This window comes from Nelusetta ayraudi, unplaced genomic scaffold, assembly GCF_046127955.1.
Source record: "Nelusetta ayraudi isolate G7.1 ecotype Tasmania unplaced genomic scaffold, CSIRO-AGI_Nayr_v1 ptg000042l, whole genome shotgun sequence".
Taxonomy (NCBI): domain Eukaryota; kingdom Metazoa; phylum Chordata; class Actinopteri; order Tetraodontiformes; family Monacanthidae; genus Nelusetta; species Nelusetta ayraudi.
Genome location: NW_027466092.1, coordinates 14,825,460 through 14,843,308, shown reverse-complemented (window position 1 = coordinate 14,843,308; position 17,849 = coordinate 14,825,460). Strand labels below are relative to the sequence as shown.

The window sequence follows — 17,849 nt, the reverse complement described above, 5'->3', positions numbered from 1 at the left end:
TGCTTCTTGTGCTTAAAATCAGTTATCAATGTTATTGCACAGTGTAAAGGGTCTAAATATACAACTCAAATACTGTAAATAATTTGTCCTGAAAGGACCTGCCGGACCGCTGCCTATAAAGCTGTGACGTCACATGAGCACGACACATCTTTGTCAGTGAACAAAATGGCAACCTACTGTCTCACTGTCGCCCGGCTCCAGGTAAGAGATAAAATCAGCTATTTGTACGTTTTTTGTTAACATTTTAAGGATACTGTTAATGCATAGCAGCTGGACTCTTAACCTGACTTGCATACATTTCTCACAGGCTTCTCTATATACGAATAACTCGTGTGAGAGTCAAGCTAGCTGCCCAGGTCATCGTGTCCTGACAGCGCGAATGCGTCAAGTGGGAAAGAACTTGTGTGACATTGGCTTCATTAACCAACTACTTAATGTATTTTTCTCAAATGACTGATAACCACTATCTGGAAGTCTGGAAAGAAGTCGCTGGGTTCGGTATGAAGATGGGGTTGGGCGTATAATAGCAAGGTTAAACACAAGGTTAGAGCTCCTAACATGCCAGCGGCGCGGTGTGGGCTGAAAAGGTCCTCAGTGATTATAGAGAAAGTGTTCTGTGTGCACAGTGTTGCCCATTCCTTTGCTTTATTCATTTAGAAACCATATACGAAATGACAGTCTTTGTACTAAGACTTGTTTTTGTGAACGCACAAGCAGCGGCGTGCAGATGACGTTTGACCATCTATAAATAATGAACTCGGTCCTAAACCCCTAATATTTAATTAGACTTCTGGTGCTTTGCGTTTAGTTTGCATGTTGTATCGAACTGTGTTTTATTTATTTAAATTTGACACATGAATCATTTTGAATGTTGACACACACTTTTTTTTTTAAATTATTTTTTTTTTCACAAATCACGTTTCACTTTTAAGATGACAAAAACACTCTATTGTCCCCTTTAAATTTTTACCTTAGACGTCCTCAAATTCTTTTTTTTATTGAAAATGGTGTTTGTTATGATCAGATCATTAAAAGCACTTTGAGGTAACTTGCCTCAGCCAGCGTTGGCTTGACAACTATGATTTGATGAAAGAGTTCACCTGATCTAATTCAGTCAATTCACCGACGCTAACTTGTTGCTGTTGGTGACCTGACTGGACGGACTCGAGCAGCTGACGCAGTCCTTGCTGCAGCTGTTCCCTCCCTGTTGTTTTTACTGACCACAAACCTGTGCATTGGTCTTGCCCTGTTCACACGTTAAAACACCCAATGTCCTACCACCTCTTGTCCTATTTAACTTCTTTCCTGACTTGTTTAAATGTGTGTGTGGGGGGGATGTTTATGGCTCAGCCCTGCCCTGCCCTTTGTAGTGATTGGTTGCATAATGTTACAAGCAGGATTTAGTGCTGGAGTTAATTTTAAACAAACCTGCCTCACTATCACTCAATAACCTTCCTCGACGCCAGTGCACTGAACAAATGCTTGATCCAGACGGTTGAGTTGACCCCTGCAGCGCTGCCGCTCTGGAAGTCACACGGTCTTGTCCAGAATAGGGATGTTGACAATGAATCAATTATCAATTAATTGTTGAGTAATAATTTAATCAGTTAAATTAAATTAGTCGCAATGAATTGAATATTTTTTACACAGGTAGTTAATATCATTATATCAGTGTAGTGGCAGGAAAGAGCAATTCACCCGTAGGTACTGGGATGGTCATAATGTACCTAGAACAAGTTACTCTTAGACAACTTTATTTGAAAAAAAGTTGAAATGTGACCCATTAGAAGTCAACTTAAAGTCAGAGGGTAAATGTTTAGGGTGTTTTTAATGTTCTCTAATGTAAAAATGGGTCACATTGGACCCTCAGCATTATTTAGGAGTTAAATCATGTGTTCATTACACATTTTTCACTGTGAAATGTAGGTTTTCAGGAAAAATCGTCCCGAGTCAATTAATCTTTAATTGGTCGATAAGGTCAATCAACAATAAATGAATTAATCGATAATTTGCATCCCTAGTCCATAATATTTAAAGGTAGTTTATCAATCAACCATAACAGTTTAGAAAACAAAGTGGCGACGGCCAGCTGCTTCTAATGTTTGGCTCTGGCCGTCGCTCTGTTATCTGACACTTGAGGGTGAACTGCAAAGAATTGCATTCATCTTGTTTTCCCCACTTTGTGCGTAAAGGTTAAAAATGTGACGCATTAAACGTGAAAACTGAATCAGCAGTAAAATGTTTTTACTTATTTTTTTTAGTTCAGTGTTTTTTCAGCAAAAATTTGAGTTGCAGTGTTGTTGTTGTCGTCGTCTTCTCCAGCTGGTGCTGGGCCACGGTGCGAGGCGCCTGCACGTCTCCGCAGCCTACAGAGCCAAGGCCAACGTGTCTATGAGCCGCTTCGAGCCCTCCTCCTTTGTCAACTATGAGAGGATGCAAGCCAACGTAGACATTGTGCGGAAAAGGTCAGTGCCTCTATCTTCGCTCCGAGTCACAACAGTGTTTCCTCAAGCACGCAGCTATCTGTGCAAATGTTGCGTGATTGCCCTTTAGCACAGTTTTTTTTTTCTCACCCCAGAGTCTCTTTCACCTTTCACCTACTTAACCTGCTGAGTCAGAGAACTAAAACATTTTCTAGCACTTTGAAATTGTTATTCTTTAGAGCTGCACCAGGGAGATGTGGCCTCAGAAAGTAGTGGCTTTTGCTGGTTTCACCCTTTCATTAGCTAGCTGTGTGGTTTACACTGGCATAAACATGAATAATTACAAGCAATGCACAATGAATACACTGGTGAAACATTGCTTTCACTGTTTTGTGAGGGTTTACTCTCTTCTGCCGTGGTTAAGACAGTCACCTTATATCACAGTCACATTATAGAACGATCCACCCATCCATTCTCAATACCTGCTTCATCCTGCACTCAGGGTCTCGGGGGTCTGCTGGAGCCTCGCCTAGCTGTCATAGGGTGAAGGCAGGGTGACCCCCTGGACGAGTCCCCACATCACAGGGCCACATAGAGACAAACAACCATTCGCACTCACACTCTGCCCTACGGTCAAGTTTCCGGTTCACCTCACGTGCATGTTTTTGGAGTGTGGGAGGAAGCCGGAGAACCTGCAGAGAACCCAAGCAGGGAGAACATGCAAACTGGAAATAGAAAGGCCTGGAATCAAACTTGCAATTATAGAACTAAAAAGTAAATATGTAAAAAGGACCATTTGGAAAATGAAAATAAAAAAATCTTTCTCCCTAGACTCAACCGCCCACTCACCTTGTCAGAGAAGATCGTGTACGGCCACCTCGATGACGCCCACAACCAGGACATCGACCGCGGTCGTACTTACCTGCGGCTGCATCCCGACCGTGTGGCCATGCAGGATGCTACGGCTCAGATGGCCATGCTGCAGTTCATCAGCAGCGGCCTGCAGCGGGTGGCCGTCCCCTCAACCATCCACTGTGATCACCTGATCGAGGCTCAGACTGGAGGAACCACGGACCTGGCCAGAGCTAAAGTCAGTGTTCTTCTTTTCTTATGAGTTCATCACTGTTTTTTTGGTAAATGATTTTCCAACCTGCAACTTCGTTATGGATTCCCTGTTAGGAAGTCAACTCCGAAGTCTACAACTTCCTGTCCAGTGCTGGAGCCAAGTATGGAGTGGGCTTCTGGAAACCAGGGTCTGGAATCATCCATCAGGTTGGCATCCTGCGCCCGAACATCAGCCATAGTTAATGCTACAGCAGCACGCTAACGTTTGCATTCTGGGCATCAAACAGATCATCCTGGAGAACTATGCCTACCCAGGAGTGATGCTGATTGGCACAGACTCCCACACACCCAACGGCGGTGGGCTGGGTGCCATTTGCATCGGGGTTGGAGGAGCAGATGCTGTAGACGTCATGGCAGGAATCCCATGGGAGCTCAAGTGTCCCAAGGCAAGTGAAGACAAGAGAGGGAACCAAAGTCGTGTGTTCCTGGACTGATTGCCTGACAAAGACTGCGTCCTGATCCTTCACGGTGACTTCTCTCCTAGGTGATTGGTGTGAAGCTGACAGGCACCCTGTCCGGATGGTCCTCCCCCAAGGACGTCATCCTGAAGGTGGCCGGCATCCTGACGGTGAAGGGCGGCACCGGAGCCATTGTGGAATACCACGGCCCAGGAGTCGACTCCATTTCCTGCACTGGTCAGCACTTCACCAAAATCTCAGACTGACGCTCTACTCCCTGCCACAGACTCCACAAGTGCCATTAACCTGCTCTGTCTACTGATATCCATTCATCTAAACAGGAATGGCAACCATCTGCAACATGGGTGCTGAGATCGGCGCCACCACATCTGTATTCCCTTACAACCACCGCATGAAGACCTACCTGGAGAAGACTGGCCGTGGCCGTAAGTTTGAGGCTGTGCCTCTTTTTCTAATCTTTCAGCATTTGAACTCGCTTGTCGTCTTGTGTTGTGTTGGAGGCGACAAAGTAGAAATCTAATAAATGTAGCACTTAAAGTTTTCTGGACATATGCATGAATTCAATCTAGATCTCCTCAATCCTGCCAGTAAACTCTGTTGCAGGCCAGAGTTGAGCTGTCTGTGATCACAGCGCACTGTGTGTTAGTTCACTTCTAAATTTGCTTTTTATAGATTAAAGTTGTAGCGTTTCATCTGGACACAACGCTCCCTGTTCTCTCTCTCCAGAGATTGCAGCTCTTTCCGATGAGTACAGTGACTTGCTGGTGCCAGACGAAGGCTGCGAGTACGACCAGGTCATCGAGATCAACCTGGATGAGGTCAGTCCATCCGTTTTGTTCAGTATTTACTAAACATTTACACCGCCAGTCAAGGTTTGGACACATACTTCTGATTTAATGGTCTTTCATTTTCATGACTATGGACATTGTAGATTGTCACTCAAGGCATCAAAACTATGAATGAACATATGGAATATGTATTAAACAAAAAAGTGAGAAATAAGTCAAAGTTTTACATTTGAGATGATTTAGAATAGCCGCCCTTCATATAAAATATATATAACATAACATATTTAGGTATTTCACTTTTTTGCCACATTAATCCACATACTTTGGTCATATGTCATGTCTTCAGGATGTATCTACAGTGTAGAAAGTAGAAAAGATAAAGAAGAAATAGGTGTGTCCATACTTTTCACTGGTGTATTTCAAACCATTCAAATTTCTCCCTTAAAATGTTTTCGATTCAATGATACAAATGGTTTACTCATTTAAAACACATGCAAAGACATGTTAATCAAAATGAAATGGTATTTGGCACTGTCTGACTCTCTTGTCTTCATTGGTTGTCTTTGTGTTGTGCAGCTGAAGCCCCACATCAACGGACCCTTCACCCCTGACCTTGCGCACCCAGTGTCTGATGTCGGCGCCACTGCTGAGAAGAACGGCTGGCCGCTGGAGGTGAAAGTTGGTGAGAACTGATTTCTCGTGGACGCTCGGCGCTGCCCGGCAGCACACGATTCTCTCTTTATTTTCAACACGGCCATTGAGGGCTCTTCTCCGCTCCCGCAGGGCTCATTGGCAGCTGCACCAACTCCAGCTATGAGGACATGGGCCGCGCCGCCTCCGTGGCCAAGCAGGCTTTGGATAAAGGCCTGAAGTGCAAAGCGCAGTTCACCGTCACACCCGGCTCGGAGCAGATCCGCGCCACCATCGAGAGAGACGGTTATGTGAGTGTTTGCAGAAAGATGCAAATGACTCTGATCACACGGAATTCTCTCTGATGCGCTTTTCTTCTCCGTAGTCCAAGATCCTCGGTGACGTTGGAGGTGTGGTGCTTGCAAATGCATGCGGACCCTGCATCGGACAGTGGGACAGGTGGGTGTTTTTTTTTTTTTGTGACAATAAAAACGTGGATTCAGGTTTTTCGATCTATGTTAATGTACAATGTGCTTCTTCATGCAGGCGTGATGTGAAAAAGGGAGAGAAGAACACGATTGTCACGTCCTTCAACAGAAACTTCACTGCCAGAAACGACGCTAACCCTGCCACACACGCCTTTGTCACCTCACCAGAGGTGAGGCTCGCTGTCTCCTCAACTGCTCAGCCAGACCTTTTATTCTATCACTCGTCACAAGTCTGCAGGCTTGTATTTATTATCCCGTGTCTCGTGGGTTTAATAGGTTTGAAGTTTTTCTCCAGTTTGCCCTTGTTGGGGTCTGGGAGATTTGATGCCTCTCATGCATCGACTAAGATGATCCACATTGATCTAGAACTTCAAATGTAGATTCTGCAGACTTGAGGTGACCTGAATACATTGAGCCGAGACGTTAGAACAAACCTACAGCGTTGGAAAAAGTGAACTATTGGTTGAAATCTATTACCAGGGATCATTATTAGGCATAAACAAAGCTATGCTGGCGTATATGCATAGAAACCTTTTCCTTTTTTGTGTGTGCATTGATAGCTTTCCCAGTCATTATTGAAGTCGGTCCTTTTTTCGTGTTCCACTTTTCATGACGAGATAGTGGAATTATAGATAAGTTGATGGCACTGGATAGTTCAGCATCCTCATACAATTTGTTTTCCAAAGATTTTTTATAAATGTCCAGAAAGCAGCTTGCACAGCACTTATAAAGCCTGTTGCAAAATAACGACTTGGTTCTTGCTGAATCTGCAATTAAAGTCCTTGCGATTCTCCCTCTTCTCCAGATTGTTACTGCCATGGCCATCGCCGGCACGCTGAACTTCAACCCAGAGACAGATTACCTGACCGCAGCCAACGGAGAAAAGTTCAAGCTGGAGCCTCCATCTGGAGACGAACTGCCCCTCAGAGACTTTGACCCGGGCCAGGACACCTACCAGCACCCACCGCCTGACGGCACCACCCTCAAAGTGGACGTCAGCCCCGAGAGCAACCGCCTTCAGCTGCTGGCGCCCTTCGACCAATGGAGTGGCAGCGACCTGGAGGACATGCACGTTCTCATCAAGGCCAGTCTCTCAGGCGGCACCACATTTAGGTTCTGGTTTTAAACTCACGGCTGTGTCGAGGAAGAACCACGCACGTCAACTTCTCTTTGTCTCCGCAGGTGAAGGGAAAATGCACCACAGATCACATCAGCGCTGCCGGACCTTGGCTGAAGTTCCGCGGCCACCTGGACAACATCTCCAACAACATGCTCATCGGCGCCGTCAACAGCGAGAACGACGCCATCAACAAGATCAAGAACCACCTGACAGGAGAATACGGAGGAGTCCCCGATGTCGCCCGTCACTACAAGGTGAGCCTGGCCTGCTGGTTGCTTCTGCTTTTCTTCTTTATTTCTGACTGGAGGTGGTGCAGCATTGAAAGTCTTCTTCGTGTATGTGCAGAGATTAGCATGGAGCACATGTTTGAAAACTGAAATCAGAATTACTGGGGATTATTTTGATGGATAAATCTTATGTGAGATGGGCTGTTGATTACATTCTGTAAGTTTCCGCTACCAAGTTGAAGGGTGTCGAATGAGATATTCTACTCTCCTGGGATTAAGCACAGACATTGGATATCACTTTTAATTTTGTGACTCTACATTAATAACAAGGATTCAAGTGAAGTGACTTTATTGCCACATTAGTTTTCATTGTCTCTTTGCAACCTAAGAAAATAAAGTATTAAAGATGATAAACTCTACAACTGTCCAGTCAAATCACATTTATAATGGTGATGCGATTTAGTTCTAGGTTTGTTCCGCCATGCACTTTACCTTAATCACCTTTCACCAGTTTCTACTGCAGGACGCCAGCCAAGCTCGCTCATAATCCCCTGTTGTTTCATGTCTTCATTGTACTTCAGGCCAACGGTGTGTCCTGGGTCGTCGTTGGAGATGACAACTACGGTGAGGGCTCCAGCAGAGAGCACGCAGCTCTGGAGCCCCGGCACCTTGGAGGGAGAGCCATCATCGTCAAGAGCTTCGCCAGAATTCACGGTACGATCACTGGTTAGATCTGATATTGTAAGACTGGGTGAGTGGTGGCATAGTGTTTCACTGCGGAAGAGGAAGTCTTCAGTCCTCAGTCAGTAGAGGCTTTATTTGTCATTGACCTTGTCAATCTCCGCGTCTTCAGAAACTAACCTGAAGAAGCAGGGCCTGCTGCCACTGACCTTCAGCAACCCGTCAGACTACGACAAGATCCGCCCGGACGACAAGGTCTCCATCAGAGGGCTGCAGACCCTCACCCCAGGAAAGGTGAGACTGCGGCACTCCCCATCAAGGGATTCACACAGAGACAAGACCGACATGTACGGAAGAGGATTAGGGCCACAAGAAGAAATTAACAGACACATTTTTTTTCAAGTTTCCAATTCCATTATAAAGTTGAAATTTCCAGATTAAAGTAAAAAATTTTGAGAATCAAGTTGACGTAAAAAAAAGAAGGAAATTTTGTGAATAAAATTGAAATTTTGCCATTAATGTCATCATCGTATCGTAAAGTAAAGTCAAAATATTGAGAATAAAGTTGAAAAGCTCTGCGCGCAAGTCAAGTGGAGTTCTTCCGTTTCCAGATTGCTGATGACTGTTGGTGAACCTTGTGGGATACACCTGTTTTCAGCAGTTTACTTTTAACTGTAGGTAGCTGGGTTCATCCACCATCCATCCAATCTACTCGCCAATTTCCACTTTATTTGTGTCGACTTTCTACTTTATTCACAAAATTTCATGTTTTTTTTTTTTTTACATCAACTTTATTCACAAAATTTCATCTTTTTTTAAGTCAACTTTATTCATGAAATTTCGACTTTATTCACAACATTTTGTTTTCATTCATGAAAACCTAAAACTCAAAATGAAAACTTAAACAAAAGTCTCCTTCCTGCAATATTTTTTCTCTTTTTGTTGCCCTAATCCTCTTTCGTAGACATGTGTGTCAGGATGGAGAAGGAAAAAAAAATAAAAACCACTCAAACCCGCCTCTTCCGCTCGTGTCTTCCAGTCTCTTCATGCTGTTGTGAAGCACAGCGACGGCGGCGAGGAAACTCTGGAGCTGCTCCACAGCTTCAACGAGACGCAGATCGAATGGTTCCAGGCCGGCTCCGCCCTCAACAGAATGAAGCAGCTGCAGCACTAAGGAGGAGGAGGAGGAGGAAGGGCAGCAGGAGGAAACGAGGTGGTGACGATCGCTGAGAAGAAGAGGAAGAACGTACCTCCTGTTCATGATTGTTTCATCATCTGCATCCAAAAAGAAACAGTTTGGACAGACAGAACCCGTTTGCTTTAAGTGCCAGGCTGATGTTGATGTAGGAGTTTTGCATTGCATAGCTGCTGCTCACTTTCAAGTCAGAACAGGTTAGAAATTATAATCTGAATTCCAAGCAAAAGACACACACACACACACACACACACACACACACACACACACACAAAAGATTGTTTAAGCGGAGCAGAGACGTGATTCCCTGCTGGCTGAGGCTCTTCATCTGATGGCACTCTGGATGCTGTGGGACAACATCTCTGCCTACATCGTTCATTTGACCACCAAGATCCATCCAAAAAAAGAGAGAAGAAACTTCTCTCCAAGTATTTTCACCCGCTCCTCGTTCTGCCTAGCGGCTGCGAGGAACATTGCTTCAATCAGTTTTCGCCTGTTTCTGCTCAGCCGCTGCTCTTCTGACGTTGTGGAAGGAATTTGTGGGAGATTAAGGGAAGGCGGCTCCATCATGAATCCAAGTGATCTGCTGTAGTGTAACCTGTGGAGTCTTTAATGTCATTTCAGATCAACGTAGAGGTCAGTGCTTCTTTGTATTGAACAAGACATTTTAAGTGTTACAGCATGTGGCAGAAAAATATGTTTTAGACTTCTGACAGAAGGATTTAATCTGCAGCGTGAGATTACAGATTAGAGGAACCATCCCTCTTCTCCCCTGACTCCTTTTAGCCTGGCCTCCTAAATAATCCCTTACCTCTGCACCACACCCACCAGATGCATCAGATGTTGTTCTCTGTTATTTATTTATGCTCTTCTTGGTTTTGCTCAGTCAGCGTGGAGTTTAGCCTGTGTCCTCTGATTCTTTTCCTGGTTACTATTTAGAAATTGTATCACAGCAATGTTAATTTTAAAGACAGGAATGGCAAACAGTCACAGTAACAATGAAGAAAAATCAGTAAGATGCTGTTTTGCTGTAAAATACCGATTTTAACGCCAGTTACTGTTCAGAAATGGAAGATTACTGTGTGGGCTGGTTCTGCTTGACTGAGTTTGATCTGGTCGCTCTTTGAACCCCAGCCAACAGGATGAGCCTGGGAGGCGAGGTCACTGAGGGGAAGTTGAACCACTCTCTTGGTCCAGCCCACTGTATGTAATGGAGTCTGTCTCCTTGTACATTACATTTTCGTCTGGTCTTTCTTTTGCTCTAAGATGATCTCTTCTGTTTTACAGAAATGTCAATGAATGGAAAAATAAAAGTTCACAGATCTTATCCTCCAACTGCCTCCTGTTGTTTGACTGCAATGTGATGGTTTCCTTATTGTAAACATCCAGTTCACAAAGTCCAGTGGGTGTAAACTCGTGTTTTCCGACGTGACATTACAAAGGTGGTGAAATTACAACAACCTGAAGAAATCCATGTTCCGGCCTGCTACTGCTACTACTGTGTTGTGCTCCCATTCCCATAGCCCTGATTTTTAGAAGTGCTTATTATTTATTTTCGGTGACAATAAATATATAAAACATACATTTAATTTGAAGCCAATTGGCCTCATACATGTTAAAAACTGGGCCTTTTATATGTTGCACATATTCAATGTTGCGTTTGCATCTGCTGGTATTTTCACACCAGAAAAGTTTGTAAAGTGATGACTGGCACATAAATGTTTGTCTCATTTATACCGATATTGTCAACTACCATATCAATATCACTCATGAAAGTGCAAGTATGTGAGCTCAGTTCCATTCCATGCCATTAGGTCTCCGTAACTGTCAGTCAGAGGGAATTTTAATGCTTTATCGTATATTTTAGACAGTTTTGTTGCTGTTTCCTCAACAGGTCGACATTTTCTAATATTGTCACAATTACTGTCAGGTATCGGGTGTTAACGAAAATAAGAATTTCAAGTAAAATGTTCATCATTCATGTATGCAAGTAAAGATGATAGTTGCATATGTTTTTAAATGCCTTCATATGTAGACATGCGCATTGTCTCTTCTATTTTATGGCACCAGATCGCTGTGAAAGTTTCACACGGGTCTCCTTTAATGACACATTCTCTCTGCGGCAGACACATCATGAAGACAAAGATGTGTCTGTGTTGATGCCTCTGTGTGTGTGTGTGTGTGTGTGCGCGCGCGCCCCCATCCATCCATCCCTTCCCCCTCCTCGTCCTCCTCACCCCCTCTCTCTCTGCCGCCTCCCTTTTCACTCGCTGCCCCTCCCTCCTTCTCTCCTCCCTCCTCCCAACCCATGCGTGGGTGTGTGTGCGTGTACGCGGTGCCGTCGCATCCATACCAAGATCCACTCACGCATGCACCGCATGTCCCGGCCGCCTCTCTCTCTCTCTCTCTCACTCTCTCCCTCTCTCTCCCTCTCTCTCTCTCTCTCTCTCTCTCTCTTTTCACACACACACACACACACACACACACACACACACACACACACACACACACACTCACGCCCAGGCGCGCGCACGCACCGGCTTCTTTCATGACATAATTGCGTCGCGGCGTTCCGTGGTGTGCGTGAGTGAGAAGGAGCAGCGGGGAGCAGCGGGGAGCAGCGAGCAAGAGAGCGAGCGAGCGAGCGCCGGCTGATCGGCGCCCTCCAGGACGGTGAGTGTCCGCTCAGACGGATCCTTCACCCGAAGGACTGTGAGTGTGTGAGTGAGTCAGTGGGAGCGCCGAGCCGCTCATTGTCAGCGGCGGCGGCGCTCCCCGGCAGGCTGGTGATGAGCTGGTGGTGCTTAGCATCGACTCCGCGATCACACATTAATGCCTGTTTCTTAACACATTTGTTGTTGTTGTTGTTCTTTCTTTCTTTCTTTCTTTCTTTCTTTCTTTCTTTCTTTCTTTCTTTTTTTGCTCGTTGTCCCTTAATGTGATTCTTGTTACTACCGGTAAAGCCTTCCTCCTTCCTTTTTTGTCTCAAGCTGTCCCAATGTGGGAACGTTCTGGAGAAAAACACGGCCTGAAGGCGTTTGATTTTATTGTGAATTATTCATCCACCGCCGGCCTCCCCTTCTCGCTCAGCCCTGCGCCAAGACAAGCGGGGATCTTGGGAAACATAGAAAACCCTAAAGTTGAAAGACTCGAGCTCAATTCGAGTGAGTGAGTGCGCGCGAGCGCGCGCGCGCGCGTTGGGAGTGTAGTTGACGTGTTTGCCATGCTGATGCGGAGCAGCGCAGACAGCCTCACTGGCCCTCATGCAACAACCCAGGGTGCGTTTGGCCTTTTGTCTGTGTGGAGGCTCTTTCCCAGCAGACTGCTGCTGCTGCTGCTGCTGCTCTCACCCTTCACTCCCCGCCTGCTCAGCGGTGCTGCACTGTGGGCGCTGCTCCACTTCCTCATATATCTGCTGTGCATGTATCCATGGGGGGTGCAGGGAGGGAGGAACAGCCTGCCAAGTTGCTGCTGAATTATTCACATTCGTGCCTCGTCATCCATCCATCCATCCATCCATCCCTCCATCCATCCATGGTGGCAGTGGCCCCCTCTCTCTTCTCTGTCTCCTCCCCTTTGAGCTGCCACAGTGACAACTGAGTGTTCATCATCATCATCATCATCATCATCATCATCATCATCATCATCGTTGACCACATGCCAGACTTGGTCACGGCAGTGGGGATGAAAGCTCTGCTCTTCAGCCACTGGCAGTGCACTGTGGCCAAATGAGCTTGAAACTGGAGAGATTAATGCTTGTGATGATGATGATGATGATGATGATGATGATGATGATGATGATCATAGGGCTTATTAGCGCTCTCATGCCAGATCCTCTTCTCAAATCCTCTTTCAATTCCACTCGATATGTATGTTGCTGGGATGTAGCAGCTGGCCCACCTCATCAGCTGTCATCGTCATCGTCATCATCATCATCATCATCATCATCATCATCATCATCGTTATTGTCATGGTCATCATCTGCTTTATTAACATATATTACTATTAAAGAACTCCCAGGAAATGGGAAAGGTTTGTCCCTCCACCTCTTTTGCTCGCTTCACTTTCAAGTGTGACTTTAGAACACCCAGCTGTGGCAATAAGCTCTTTGTGACGTGACAAAGGTTGCTGGCACCTACCTCAGGCCAGTGGTCTCACAGAAGACAAATGTTTCACTAGGAGACATCGCGTGGAAGCCTCCTGGCAGGTGAGACAACACCTTGATTGGAGCCATGAGGTAGCGCATGCATTGGCTCAGATAAACCTGAATGAAAAGAGATACCACCAGCGAACGCAAGGTGGAGGAGGTTCATCTGGTTGTCAGCTATAGTGTGGTTAGCCGTGTTCACACTGTTAATCGCCTGCCAGGAGAGTTTGGAACTGTTGCTGGAAAGCTACAGCCAACCTGTTTACACTGATGTGTAATTTACAGCTACTAACACTGAACATTTGCTACCATGAAGAGAACACAATGTCTGCGATAATGATTATTTTCTGCAGGTCAATTTCCTTCAAACTTCCCAGCATCATATCCTTGTAGTATTAGGACAACTTAACACTGAAATACCACTTACATTTTCAAATTTCCCCTGATGATTGCGACACCGGGCGTCTGTTTGTGTGCTTTTAACAATGTTATAGAGGAGGAGCTATAACTGGGGAAGGCCAGGTGGAGTTACAGAGCAGTCAGGATGGTAGTAGGCTTGTTGCGTTATGTCAAAAGTCACTCCCTGATGCTGCAGCTGTTAAAGAACAGAGTGTTTCTATTGAACGTAATGGTAAATGGACTGCACTTATATAGTGCTTTTCCAGCACCTTCGCCGGACCCCAAAGCACTTTACAAAGGCCTCTCATTCACCCATTCACACACCAATGGGTGGCTGCTGCCATGCAAGGCGCTGCCAGCCCCATTGGGAGCAATTTAGGGTTCAGTGTCTTGCCCAAGGACACGACGACGGACTAGGATGGAATTGGGATTTGAACCACCAACCTTACCTTTCGGTCATTGGACAACAAGACGCCCTAATGAAGTCAGAGGGGTCAGAAATTCTCATGTTCACGCCTTTAGTGTAACACATACAGTATTACAGACAATATAGACCAGAACGCACGCAACGGAAACCTGAACACCTTCTGTTTGTTTGCTGTTGCTGAAGGTCTGAAGCTTCTGTATTCTGCTGCTGCAGCCCTGAATCACAACAACTGGTTCACCTCTGTCCAGTGTGCCAGCTTTCATCTGGACACACACACACACACCACAGCTATATTTAGGCTAACAGTGGGAGAGGCAAAGTACAATATTGAACGGAGCCTGTGGGATTCACCCTGACACACATAGAAATGAGTTTTTTTTGCTCCAAACGTTTTAGCCTGCGGATGTCACACTGGTAACAGCTAAAAACTGTTCCATCATGTTTTGGAACCTCCGCTTTTGTAAAACTGACCCTCCCTGCAGCCCTTTGGGGTCAGGTTGTCATAAAGGATGAGTCAGATCATGCCTGAAATGGTAACACTTTGTGTCATAACACAGTTTCCGAGCTGAAGCGGTTTGCAGCGAGGCAGGTCAGAGAGTCGCTTGTTTGAACACACACATGGCAAGAAGCAATCCTGTAATGCATGGCGTTCCGTGGCGAGAGGGGAGTTTTATATAATCAAGTGGGATGGGTGGAGCTGAGGGGCCTCGGGGGCGGGGCTGTCCTTTACATCGTCTAGGGACCTTTTCAAAGATCAGCCCAGCGCCCAGAACTAGAATCCTTCCATTATTTTTTCATCTTGTTCACAGCTTCACCCCGATGACGATTCTCAACACTTTATTATGTCAAATATGCAGAATAATAGTTTTTAATTACAGATGGTTTGAAGAATTAAATAGCATTTAAACTGTGTGTTTTCACCTGGAGAGAACACAGTAGTTAAGATTGCAAACTGCTGACTCGGTCCCACATCACATGCCTATAATATAATAAGTATAATTCATTGACATATTCTTAAAAGCATGCCGGTGCAGTTCAATGCAGTGAGCTTGTGGAATGGGCTCATTTCAAATATCACACAGCCTTTTGGCACGGAGCCCAAGTTGTGACAGGTTTTCACTGCTTCTTCTTTTTCTTCTTTTACTGTGGCTTGTAAAATGATTATTATCACACATAAACCAAAGACATGAATGCTTAATTGAAATGTCTCCAACTGTAGCTGGGAAGGTATGCAAGCTAGCATGTCTGCTAGCTCAGAAACGCCTCCTCCGCTACAACTCTGACGTGATTGCACATGCAATGCTCGGATTGTTCCCAGTGCATCAATCCTATTATTTCAGTGTGTACTCACTCTGTGCGCTTATTCACTCATAATATTTAGTTGAAACAGCAGAATGCGAGGTGAAGCATCTGTGTGATTCACATTTTCCTGTGGATAAAACTCCTGGATTTTGGAGCATTTTATCTCTTTCATAATTTACAGATTTTTAATCCAGTATTTTCATTCATTCATTGTGTTTTATTGTTGTACTACAGGAAAGCTGGGACATAATCTGGATTGCTTGATTTCTTCTTCCCTTCTCTCTTCGTGTGCCTGCTTTACTACAGGACACTGCTGCATCACAGGGGATCTTGTTTCTGACACACAGGCTGCCATGCAGGAGGTCTAAGCCTCCGTCCCAGTTTTCCCTTGAGCATCACCGGAGGAGCCTTTTAGACGCGACACAAGCAAAACAAAACCCCAATCATCGCCACCAGTGACCAGTCAAGATGTCAAAGTCTGATGCCTCGCCGGCAGCAGAGCCGTCGCTGCCGCTCACGTCCCCCAGGACGCCCCTGCAGCTCTCCTTCCCCTTCCTGAGGGAGGGCAGTCGGGTGTGGGAGCGGGAGAGGAAGCCGCCCCAGCCTGGAGAGCTGCCCAGCCCACTGCCCACCAAACGCACCCGCACATACTCAGCGTGAGTCACTCAGTAAAAGGTCCCGTATTTCCTCAGAGTGTTTTTCCAGTGTCAATTCAGAAATGCTAACTTGGCTCTTCAGAAGGTGTTTATTTAAACACAAATCTCTGCAAAAGCAACCCTTTGTGGTGTCACAAAGGGGACTGATAGCCCATTGGCTGCTTTCCCAGGTTAGTGATGACACTCCCAGCGAGGTGCATTTCACCTTGGCTGAGACCACCCCCTGTTTTATCCCCATGTAGAGAAAACCAAGGTTTTTTTTTCCTTACAGGAAGTGTAAACACAGAGCCACACATGCTGTCCTCTTGTCATTTATAGAGAGATTTTCTAATATAATTAATCACGCAAGGATTCCCAGGAGTATGGGGTGAAAATAAAGATTTTAAAAATAGGTAGATTACAGTCAATTTTCTATTTTTTGTCTACTATATTTACATTTCAATGATTAAAAAAAAAAGCCCATATGTACAACGAAAATGTGACATTGCTCCATTGATGCGGCAACAGTGAGTGCGTTGCGCTGATGTATTTCTGCCTCTGTGTCTGACTGTGCAGGACAGTACGCGCAAGATCAGGTCCGGTTTTTAAAGGAGTGTGTAAAAACTTCTCCAGGTCTCAGGGTCACGGATTCATACGGCCCTCGCACGGAGGAGAAGACATCTTTGTCCACATCTCCGAGTGAGTAATCCCACTTCCACACACAGGCTACGCGGTCCCAATGTTTTTCTGTTCGATTTTTTAAAATTTATTTAAATTTTTGATCACCTTGTGTGTGCAAGGATTAAAATGTAAAAAGTTTCTGGGACAAAATCTTGATCTTCATTGACACCACACTGTCATCGACATACAGGCAAACCAGCCAATACAACGGTGGGACGTATAATTATATTTTCTACCTGAGAATTTTCTTCCAGATCACAAGAGATTAGCACTTTATTACTGAAAGCAAAGAAAGAATACGTGCAGTCTGAATATGGACAGCTTTTATTCAAGGGAGCACGGCTTAGGACGACAGTTGCAGTCAGCCTGCATTCTGGGAATTCTAACATCTTGTCCTGCTGGACTTTGAGCCACACTGCGGACGGAATGTCAGACTTTTACTGCTTCAATTACTTTATGGATGATTTTCACACGAGTCTATAAAAACCCAAATTGCTAGTTTTGAAGTGAGTAGAAATACTTGTGTTGGAAGGAAACTGTGAGTGCCTCATAAACTGCTGTTTCTCAGTCAGTGGGCCGTTGCCGAGGAGTCCGTGCTACCTGGAGGGTTTCTCATCCCACTCTTCAGCGCTCAAAGTCACACCTTTATGAGCTCTACGAGGCTCAGAGTCAGACGCCAGACCTTTGATGTTTGTGTTTCTCCCCGACAGCATCGAGGGAGAGTACGTGCCTATGGAGGGCGACGAGGTGACGTACAAGGTGTGTCCCATCCCCCCCAAAAACCAGAAGATCCAGGCCGTGGATGTGATGATCACCCACCTGAACCCGGGCACCAAACACGAAACCTGGTCGGGTCAGATTATCAGCTCCTAGGCCGGCGACTGCAGACAGGGTTCCATTTCAGTTTCAGTTAGGCAACTTTGTTTCGGGGGCGGGAGGGTGGGGATTGGGGGGAGGGGGGGGCTGACGTGTGTTATGCTGGAGGTGTATTGGAGACGGGCACACGTCAGGGTTAGCGTTAGGAATGAAGTCTTGAATGTACACGCTGGAATGTTTCCTTTGAAGGTTGCAATTTCTTCTTTCGGGTACGAATGCGGCGGTTTTGGGGTTCTGAGGTTTGGGTTTGATGTGCAGGGTTTTTACGTTGTTACGTGGCATTAAC

At 45.6% G+C, this 17,849-nt stretch overlaps 2 protein-coding genes across 2 annotated transcripts; both read left to right on the top strand.

Moving 5' to 3' along the window:
* Positions 1-101: 101 nt before the first annotated feature.
* On the top strand, positions 102-10,429 carry aco2 (aconitase 2, mitochondrial). Its single transcript, XM_076034774.1, has 17 exons — positions 102-201; positions 2,323-2,465; positions 3,255-3,513; positions 3,603-3,695; positions 3,776-3,934; positions 4,033-4,183; positions 4,288-4,392; positions 4,694-4,785; positions 5,332-5,437; positions 5,539-5,696; positions 5,771-5,844; positions 5,932-6,043; positions 6,679-6,957; positions 7,056-7,247; positions 7,802-7,934; positions 8,074-8,195; positions 8,941-10,429. Exons 1-17 carry the CDS (start codon positions 166-168, stop codon positions 9,073-9,075), a joined length of 2,349 nt encoding a protein of 782 aa, XP_075890889.1. The 5' UTR covers positions 102-165; the 3' UTR covers positions 9,076-10,429.
* Positions 10,430-11,625: 1,196 nt separating this feature from the next.
* csdc2a (cold shock domain containing C2, RNA binding a) lies at positions 11,626-17,596 on the top strand. Its single transcript, XM_076035524.1, has 4 exons — positions 11,626-11,769; positions 15,678-16,027; positions 16,583-16,705; positions 17,398-17,596. Exons 2-4 carry the CDS (start codon positions 15,840-15,842, stop codon positions 17,558-17,560), a joined length of 474 nt encoding a protein of 157 aa, XP_075891639.1. The 5' UTR covers positions 11,626-11,769; positions 15,678-15,839; the 3' UTR covers positions 17,561-17,596.
* The last annotated feature ends 253 nt before the right edge of the window (positions 17,597-17,849 follow it).